Genomic DNA, 10,595 nt, shown 5'->3' with positions numbered 1-10,595 from the left:
TTTCCTCCTACATCATAGCATCACAGGATATTTCAAGCTGGAAGGAATCTCTGAAGGTCCTAAAGTCCAGCACCTGCTCAAAGGGTGTACAGCTAAGACCTGAACACCACCCAGGAAAGAGATCCCACAGCTTACCTGGGCATACTTTCCAGCATTTGATCATGCATATAGTATTTTTTTTACTAATATGATTTCTGATTTGTGACAGTCATTTCTTGTCCCATCACTTACTCCTTGATAAGAGCCTGGCTCTATCCATTCTCTTTGTCATACCATTAGACTCTTGTGGACGTGAACAGGACCTCTTGTCCTCTCCCACTATGTACCATGATCTTTGTGGTCTTTCCTGGAGTCATTCCAGTGAGTCAGTGCCTTGCTTTTACTGAGAAGCCCAAAACCTGACATTTCACTCCAGATGTGACGCAAGGAGGAAGTTCTTCACCATGAGAATGGTGAAAGCCTGGAATGGGTTGCCCAGGGAGGTGATTGAGCCCCCATCTCTGGAAGTGTTTAAGGCTAGGCAGATGAGGCTCTAGCCAGCCTGATCTAGGGTAGGATGTCCCTGCCCATGGCAGAGGGGCTGGAACTAGATGATCATTATGGTCACTTCCAACACTGACTGATTCTATAATTCTATGATCTTGCAAATACTGCATACAGCAGAATGATTATTTTCCTCAGCTACATTCAGAATTACACAATCACAGAAACATGCAGGTTGGAAAAGATCCTAAGGATCACCAAGTCCAACTGATATCTCTACTCTATAAGATCCATCCTAAACCATATCCCAAAGCACCACATCCAAACAACTTTTAAATACATCCAGGGTTGGTGACTTGACCACCTCCATGGTAGCCCATTCCAATGCCTGACCACTCTTTATGTGATTTTTTTTTCCCCTAATGGCCAATCTGAGCCTACTCACTCACAGTTTGAGGCCATTCCCTCTTGTTCTATCACTAATTACCTCTGAGGAGAGACTACCACCAACCTCTCCACAGCATCCTTTCAGGCAGTTGTAAACAGTGATGAGATCTCCCCTCAGCCTCCTCTTTCTCAAACTAAACAGCCCCAGCTCCTTCAGTCACTATTCATAAGATATATTCTCTAGACCCTTCATCTGCTTTGTTGCCCTCCTCTGCACTCACTCCACCACCTCAATATCCCTCTTATATTGAGGCGCCTGAAACAGAACACAATACTTAAGGTTTGACCCCACCAGAGCCTAGCACAAGGCCCCAAAATTGAGCCCTGGGGAGCACTAATTGTGACCAGCCTCTAAGTGGGTTTAAATTCATTCACCACTACTCTTGGAACCCAGACATCCAGCCATTTTTTTGCCCAGTGAAGTGTCCACCCATCTCTGAGCAGCCAGATTCTCCAGGAGGATGTTGTGAGATGTTATTATAAGGGCGTCAGCACTTCGTTCTCAATGCCAGATCCTAAGCTGCTGCTTACTGGTAATGCTGTATGGGTTTCGGGAAGCTACAGCAGCATGCACACCCCGAAAGTTTCAGTCTTTATGTCAGGTGTCAGCAGATCGATTTGGGATTGCTCAGCATCGCTTTGCGCCTACATGTCCACTAGATGGCGCAAGGACTTCGCGCTAGCAACGAGTGCGAGGAAATCTCTTCTCGGATCCCTAAGGTACCAAAATCAGGGAAGCGCAGGGCAGAAATTAAAGGACATTATATCTCTAAATGGAAGTTCCAACTCAGCACAAAATTACCTTTCTCCTGTGTACTTTATGCTTCAAACACCCAAAGCGATTCTTCTATGACCTTTCTATGGTGAGAGATTTTTTTGAGTGGGCCAGACTGTTCTTCTGGTCCAGTAAGACAGACTGCCTGGTGGGGAAAGTTGCTTTAAAAAGTTACAATATAAAATTTAGAATATGCTTTGTAAGTCACATATCACAGAATGGCTGAAGCTGAAAGGCAGCTCTAGTAGTCATCTAGTCTAACATGCCTTCTCAAGCAGGAACACCTAGAGCTGGTTGCCCAGAACCACATCCAGGTGGGTTTTGCCTGCCTCCAAGGATGCACATAACTTCCCTGGGCAACCCATGCCAGTGCTACATCACTCTCACCACAGGAAAAAAATGTGTTTCCCGATGTTCAGAGGGAACTTACTGTGATTCACTTTGTGCCTGGCTCCTTCCTCTTTATATTTTGCTTTCAGATGGGACCCTCCTCTTTTCCAAGCTGAAGAGTCCCATCTTGCAGGTTTTCTTCACAGGAGAGTCCTTTCACCAACTTCATGGCCCTTTGTTGAACTTTCTCCAGTATGCCTGTGTCTTTTGTCTACTGAGAATCCCAGAACTGGACACAAGACTTTGAGTGTGGACTCATCATTGCTGATGTGGTAGTGATGTTGTGAAAGTATCCTGCAGTTCTCTTCATGTTTTCTCTTTAACACTACAAATGTGGTGGCATCTGTAGAAAGACATAATTTTCAATACATATCTTAGACTTATTTAGTAACCATCAAGGAATATAGAAAGGAATGTCAACTGCAGCTTTCCCCCCCCCCCCCCATTATTACAGTCACATACTCACCCTGGGATTGGTAAAAGCACTTTGCCACTCTCAGAATGTGCCCCTTTTCTTTCTGTCAAGGCCTGTAGCAGTAGGTGTGGTGTGAGGTTTATTTTCAAAAATTAATATGGTTTATTAATTTTAATATTCATGACTCTCACCACAAGCCATCATTATTAATAATAGGTTCTTTGCAGTGGTCGTGAAAACATTACAGATAGGAAAACAGAGGAAAACACTCAATAAATTGCTAGCAATAATACAACAAACATTAAATCGTTAGAACTGGAAAGAGGTTCTCATGGTCAATCATACCACTTGCCCACTAGATGGACTCGAGAAGCTCCTTTCTGCTTGAGGCAAAAGACTTGGATTCAATTAGAGAACTTACTGTGTTTTGCAAAGAGGCTTTTGAGTATTTACTCACAAAAGTTGTGTCTGGATTCCCAGGGCTAACTACAGTTTCCAGACAATGCCCAAACACTTGGAGGGAGTTCTGTTGGTGTCTTGGTAGCTGTTGAGGCTTCCCAGGCTTTAACAGGGTGCTGGGAGAGAGGCAGATGATCTCTGACCTGATCCTGGTTCCTCTTCAATGATCAGTGTCCCTTCCAGGGCTCCCAGTCTCGGCAGAAGACTTGCAGGTGTGCAGTCTTGGCACGGAGAGTTGCAGAGGTGAAGGCAGGATGTCTTGCAGACAGGCACAATGTCACACTGGCTAAGTGAGCCTATCGTTTGAAGTCACTTGATGCTGATTCCTGGTGAACTTGAAGCACAGCAAGTTTCCAGGTAGACAAACCCAAAGTATCAGGGCTTTGTATTATGTAGCAGGTAGAGTATGGCAGGATGCAACAGCAGAGAGAAATGAGACAGAAGCAATGGCAGAAGCACAATAGGGTAGAGCACGTTGTCTTCACCTGCTCATCTCTTTTTATCAATACAGTTTGAGACTAATGCTTCCTTTGGCCATAGATTAGCCAATTGGAATGGCAGTTTGCCAAACTTGACCATATTAGGTAAATTCAGGGCTCTTACTTTTTTGGGGCAGAATACAAACAAGTGTATAAACACATGCAAGTACATCGTTTACAAGTTTGCAAGGAAAGACATGGAGGCATCAGGCCTTTTGTCTTCCTTTCCCATGGTTGCTTCTCCCAACAACAGAAAGGGGCAGAACAAAAAAACATGTCTAGACAAGCCAGGACATGTTTAGGCCTATTTTGGCCTTCCACAACAAGGCCATACTGTTCACTACTTGTAAATCACACTAAGAATTGTCAGGTTTTGCCTTATATCGTTTTCCTCTTTTTTCCTTGATTGACAGTAAGACTTGATACAAAAGTGTCATCATAGGACACATTTAGTGCACTTGTTTTTCTCCATCATAACTAAGTGTCTGGCTAACAGGAGTCAGTGAGACATCAGTGTGTTTCAGAACAATTTGGCTCATCAACAACTCTGTGCACATCCTCATTGTACCTTCTCCTCTTATGCCTTTCCAGCATAGAACCATAGAACGGTTTGGGTTGGAAGAGACCTCTAAAGGTTATCTAGTCTAACCTCCATGGCAGCTAGAAGGGGAAGGGACACAACACAAAAATTAATACTAGACTTTTTGTTTCCAAGATACTCAGCTATCATTCTTTCTGCCTTGTTAAGTGCCCAGACTCAAGCTATATTAAAAATTGATGTTTTAATAAGTCTTGGAAATTAATGTTCTGTCTTGCTCAGAAGCTGATGGGGAAAATTGTCACAGTGTAAAGCAACAGACTTTTCTGCCTTTACACACATCTTTTGGAAGAAATGGTAATGTAGGAAAATAAACCACATCTCTTACACTGGCATGAATCCATTTTGTGGAGCTTTCCACAAAGACAGTGAGGTCTATATAGAAAGATCTTTAGGAACAGAACCAAGCACTGCACACAATCTAATGTAACGTTAGACTTTTCCAGAAGTGAGCAAGGAATGAACAAACACTTGAAAACATAACTCCTCAATGAAAAGCTGTTTAATTTGCTGTAGATGTTGCAATTTAATGTTGAATATTATTGACACACACATGTACATATTTTCCTACTTCAGATAGTTACCCATAAGTCTGAATATCCACATTCAGTAAAATCCTACAGCAAAAGAAAAGTTCTTGCTTGTTCTGTAACCTGGATTTATAACATTAGATATTCTGCATCTAATCTTCACTTTTAAAGTCCATTCTGTAGCATGTCTGAAGCTCAAAACCAAGCCTTCTCTGACAGAAAGAAAATTCCTGGGTTTAAGAAGCTAAAAAAGATGGAAGTTTGCAATTATATATTTTTTCATACTCCCCTTAACTAGAAGAATCACAGAATCATAGAATCAACCAGGCTGGAAGAGACCTCCAAGATCATCCAGTCCAACCTATCACCCCGCCCCATCCAATCAACTAGACCATGGCACCAAGTGCCTCATCCAGTCCTTTCTTGAAGACCTCCAGGGACGGTGCCTCCACCACCTCCCTGGGCAGCCCATTCCAATGGGAAATCACTCTCTCTGGGAAGAACTTCTTCCTAATATCCAGCCTATACCTACCCTGGCACAACTTGAGAAGATTTGGCTCTGACCTTTGCACGTCAGTGCATTCCCTGTGAGAAGTCTAAATAGGGATAAGGTCAGAGCAGTGAGAGAAGGAAAAAAAGTGGATCCTGCATCTTATAAAAATGCAATCACTTCTTTTCAGTAGCTTAAAATAGCACTCTACTACACTCTGAATTAAAACACTATATCTATTTGGAAATAATGACAAAACTAATGCCATAGGCTGTTGTCCTTGAAAGATGTGAAATTTCCCCTTTGTGTGACATTCATTTTAATATATATATATATAAACAGGAAAAATGCATATAAATATTATTGTTGTATTTACTTCCCTTAATACCATCTTTATATATATACTGCATTCACATCAGTCTCAAAAAAGAGCCCTTACTCAGACATCTATGCTAAGGAAGAAATCCATTTTTTCTGGAATTAGTTGAATCAAAAATGAATAATTGAAGGAAAAAAAATATTCAGAAGCACTGCATTATACTTTATAGCTTCATAGCACACATTCTACTTTTTAGTCAAATAATACAGAAAGCATTTCTGTCTTACCTATGGCATTAGAAAGGTGAAAGAAGGGCATTGAGCTATTCAGAAACATAACTTTTAGCTATACATACAGCTACACATATGAAGAGTACAGCTACATTTTGTTTCATTTCACAAGCAAAATTCTGTGCACAGCCTAGAATGACTTATTTCCTGAACTCCCATACCATAAAAACTACCCTTATTTCCCCAGACCTCTTCCATTTGTTCACCTTATTGTTACTTAATTGAAGGACTGAAAACAGTTCCAAAATGCAGCCAGAATTCCAGAGTGCAAAATCGTGTACCTGGTGAAAGGGAAAAGAGCTGCAGGGATGTAATCCATCCAGACACTGTAAGGGTCTTTTCATAGTATGTTCACCCAGCATTAGCAGAGTGTGAGGGCTTGAGCCTCAGTGGCATATGATACCTCACCTGTTTCCAGAACTTAGAATTGGATGACTGTGTGTGTGCAGGGTGCTGCTCTTTCCATTTGATGGTACCTTGCTGCTTAATGATAAACCTAAGAGATTCTTGAAGCTTCTCATAAGTCCCAATTGCCTCCATTTCCAGCAGGATCACTTTGGTATCGTTTTGAATGAGGGCATTGTACAATGCAATGTGTTGATCATAAGCATGTTCTTTACAATTAATCAACTGCTGTGTTAGGAGGATGATTAGCCGTCTGCTCTTTTGCATCCTCTTCTCAATTGCACTTGCTGTGTCTAGGAACGTGAAAGAAAATGATGACACCCTTTCTTATAGAAACTCTTCCATGATTAGGCACTTTATTTTCATTGATTTTTAACCAGAAATAACTTCTGTCACACTTCAGCCTAGTACAGTTTATTCATTAGAAAAAAGAGGTTAAAGACCACCCCCACCACCTCCACCCCCCAAAAAAAGCCCAAACAAACTAGCCCAACAAAACAAAACACAAACAAACCAACCTTTCCTTTCAAATGTTTTCTTTAGTGGGAAGGGTTGTATTTAACAGAAATAGACAAGATAAAAGGTAATACAGAAACACAACTCCCCTCCCAGAAACCTGAGACCCCAGGAGGGGCTCGCAACCTTTCTTTCACCTTCTCCCACCCCTCTCAACCTTACCCCAGTCCCAAGGAAGAATGGAGGTTTGGCCAGAGGGTTAGGAATCAAAGTGGATTAATCAGAGAAACATCAGAGAGGCTGGAAAGACATGCAACTCAGAGCTCCCAAGCAGAACGACTCCCTTATCTATCTTTTGATTCTTGTTCTTACACCTCTTAGCAAGCCTATGAGTGAAGTAGACATCATTCTGTCTTCCTTTTCACAGCCTGTAATCCAGTTCTTCTCACCAAAACATTCTAGCTAGCTTCAAACTAGCAGACTGCTGTCAAAAATTGTTAGGAATTTCTAAGTCAACAACCTAGAGTCGGCTTCAGTATATCTGGATTGCATGAAAAATCTGGGCCTGATCAAGAGTCTCCATGTAAAGAAATCATGTTGTAACAAGGTCAGTGCTTTACAGACCGATCCTGCAATACTTACCCATGAAAAGCAGCCATTTGCAGGCTTTGGGGTGACTTGCTTCTAAGAGGCTTTCTACTTGGCAGAAGGATTCTTAATTCTCCTGAGCTACAGCATGCTAATTTAGACTCTAACCTGCACATTGGGTTGGTATCTGCCCTGCTGGGGTGAATCCAGGCTTGCAGGACACTTGTACATCAGCATGACTACAGCCCTATTTATTTCGCATTGCTGTGTTAGGTAGAGCAAATCAGCCACAACTGGGACTGTGATGCTGAAGGTCCTGAACCCAGGAAACTGAGGATTCAACATACTAGGGGAGAAACTTCTGGATGAGCCTGGAAACCTCCCCATAAGTCTCCAGGAGCTGCATTTCTCAATCACAAAACTGCCTAGAGAGGTTCTGGAGTCTCTTTCTCTGGAAACTTTCAAAACATGCCTGGATGTGTTCCAGTGTGGTCTGCTGTAGGTAATCCTGCTTTGGCAGGGGGATTGGACTAGAGGTCTCTTTCAATCCCTAACACTCTGTGATTCTGTGATGTTTATAGGAGGAATACTGCTGATGAATGGCTATCCAGCAAAATGGCCACCCCAGTTAGAAAAGATTCCTGTGGTCTGTAGAATGAAAGCTGGAGTTGTTTATGTGGAAGAAGATAATGCTAAGCCAAGAGAAAGGAGGCTGGCATCCTGCAAAGGAAATTCAATGTAACAACAACTTAATAAAGTCACTGATTTGTATATGTCATCATCCAGCTGTATGTATGAATTCTGTTCTCCTTTGCTGGAGACTGCCTTCACCTTGCAAGGGTCCTCTCATTCTCAGAGAGGCTCAGATTTTTCATGTCCTCTGTCAGGAAGAGAATCCTTTTAATGACTTCTCTGTCCTATTTCTTGGCTCTGATAGTATTCTGTGAAAACAACTTGCCTTTTTCTTGGCATTCACCAGTCCTATCTCCTTTCATTTTCTTCCTTTTCATTGAATTTCCCTGATGTTAGAAGAAAAGATCTTTAGACTGTGGACCTACGGAGGGATTCGTTTCTACATTTGGATTTCTGGTGCCATGCTTGTGGCAGGAAGAAAGACAATGAATGAGGCCTTGAACAACCTGTTCTAATGGGAGGTGTCCCTGCCTATGGCAGGGGGTTAGAACTGGATGATCCTTGAGATTCCTTCCAACCTAAACCATTCTATGATCACATGAATCTATGAGGCTGCATGCTGCAAGTATGTGGCCTGAGAGATTTGTTGCAACCTGTTTTGTGATTGTTAGAAATGTAGAAATTTATATTAGCTCATAAAGTGACAGAAAACATTGTGAAATAAAAAAATCCATCAACTGTTACACCCAAAAACTCAAGCATCTGAAATCCACATGCTGCTGAAAGAATAGCTTAGTGGAAGTATAATCTACGTGTGCCCTGTTCTGTAGGTCTTTTCCAGTCCTTTGCCCATGGCCACTTGTGCTAGTTTAAAGCAGGCTAGCATGTTTTGGTAAGAAGAACTAGATTACAGGCTGTGGGAAGAAAATAATGGTGATGTCTACTTTGCTCACAGGCCTGCTGAGATGTATAAAAACATAAGTCAAAATGTAGATTACACATTTGGCATCACTCTCACTTGGGCTGCTGGCTGAGCTGCATCTCTCTAACCTCACCCTCCATTCTGGACTAATCCACTTTGCTTCTTAACCTCTTGGCTGAACCTCCATTCTTCCTTGGGACTGAGGTAAGGTTGAGAGGGGTAGGGGGAAGGTGTAGGGGTGGTAGAGAGCCCCTCCTGGGGACTCAGGTTTCTGGGAGGGGAGTTGTGTTTCTGTATTACCTTTTACCTTGTCTATTTCTGTCTATAACTGTATATACTGTAAATATCTGCTTGTACATTGTGCTAGCTGTAAATAAATAGCTTCATTTATATTTCCAGAGCTGGCTAAGTCTAGTCTGGGTGATTTCTAAAGTGGGGGGGGGCAGGGAACACTCAAACCATCACAACACTGCTGAAGATAGGACACTTGGCCACACAGCTCCAGCAAAGCATTACCATTCTTCTGTTACTTGCTCATGGGTTTGTGTATTACAGACACTGTAGCTCCAGCAGTGGTAGGTCAGATTTTTCAGCAAGGAACAGAGTCAGCAGGACAAGGAGACCAAGAGAAGAATGGAGTAGAAGCTGACAGTGAAAGCTTTTTAAAAATTGTTTTTAAGTAATGTTTTGGGTTTTTTTTTTTATTATTTTTAATTTTTTTTTTTTTTTAAGTAATACTTGCATTTGCACCTTCTCAAGCAACTGCTAGGTGTTAGAAAACTTACATTACTTAGTAATACCATGAAACAGTACTCTGTGCTGGTTAGACCACACCTTGAGTACTGTGTTCAGTTCTGGGCCCCCCAGTTTAGGAGGGACATTGAGATGCTTGAGCGTGTCCAGAGAAGGGCGACGAGGCTGGTGAGAGGCCTTGAGCACAGCCCTACGAGGAGAGGCTGAGGGAGCTGGGATTGGTTAGCCTGGAGAAGAGGAGGCTCAGGGGTGACCTTATTGCTGTCTACAACTACCTGAGGGGTGGTTGTGGCCAGGAGGAGGTTGCTCTCTTCTCTCAGGTGGCCAGCACCAGAACAAGAGGACACAGCCTCAAGCTACACCAGGGGAAATTTAGGCTCGAGGTGAGGAGAAAGTTCTTCCCTGAGAGAGTCATTGGACACTGGAATGGGCTGCCCGGGGAGGTGGTGGAGTCGCTGTCCCTGGGGCTGTTCAAGGCAAGGTTGGACGTGGCACTTGGTGCCATGGTAAAGGGTTGGACTTGATGATCTGTGAGGTCTCTTCCAACCTTGGTGATACTATGAACAGAATGCTAATTTATAAAGAAGCATAGTGGGAGTCCAACAGCTATGCAGTGTTATTTTCCACTTGAATAATCCTATTTCATTTTTACTGGAATAACACAAGTTTCAAGTAACAAAGCTTTGCTTTGGAACCAGGAGTCATAGTCATGCACTGAAATAATAATTCCTGTCTATATCCTCACTGCATTTTTGTTTTCTAGAAACACATGGAGGCTTACAGTGAAAAATATGAATCATCAAATGCTACGGTACGTGTTCAGGAAGTGGCATTTCCTGGTTTACTCTGCTTAGGATGTTTTAATTGGAAAGTTTCAGATTTGAAACTTGGTAATTAAAGGTTCAAAATCAGAAGATAAACAAGTGTGGGGAGCGTATGTATAGTTCATCTGCCTGAAAGCAGAAAACTTTTGTGTGTTCCCAGTGGCAGAGAGATTTGGAATAGCTTCTCCATCCAAGTGAGAGCATTTTGGAGCATGAAAATGGACAAGGAAGAGAAAAGCAGAAGTCTGGAATAGTAGGCAAGAAGAGAAAAAGAAGAACAATATCAATGCTCAAGACATTTTTAGACTTTTAACTGAATCTAATTGGACGAGTCAAATT

General features: G+C 42.3%; 1 protein-coding gene across 1 annotated transcript in view; it reads right to left on the bottom strand.

Moving 5' to 3' along the window:
* Positions 1-5,451: 5,451 nt before the first annotated feature.
* The window catches only part of IL1RL1 (interleukin 1 receptor like 1), a 34,143-nt gene continuing 28,999 nt past the window's right edge, over positions 5,452-10,595 (bottom strand). The window contains exon 10 of the mRNA XM_064144023.1: positions 5,452-6,373. Within this exon, the coding sequence (XP_064000093.1) occupies positions 6,027-6,373 (347 nt within the window). The 3' untranslated portion in view covers positions 5,452-6,026. The remainder of the gene's footprint in view (positions 6,374-10,595) is intronic.

The sequence above is a fragment of the Pogoniulus pusillus genome, chromosome 5, assembly GCF_015220805.1.
Source record: "Pogoniulus pusillus isolate bPogPus1 chromosome 5, bPogPus1.pri, whole genome shotgun sequence".
NCBI classification, from domain to species: domain Eukaryota; kingdom Metazoa; phylum Chordata; class Aves; order Piciformes; family Lybiidae; genus Pogoniulus; species Pogoniulus pusillus.
This window is presented reverse-complemented; position numbering and strand designations above follow the sequence as displayed.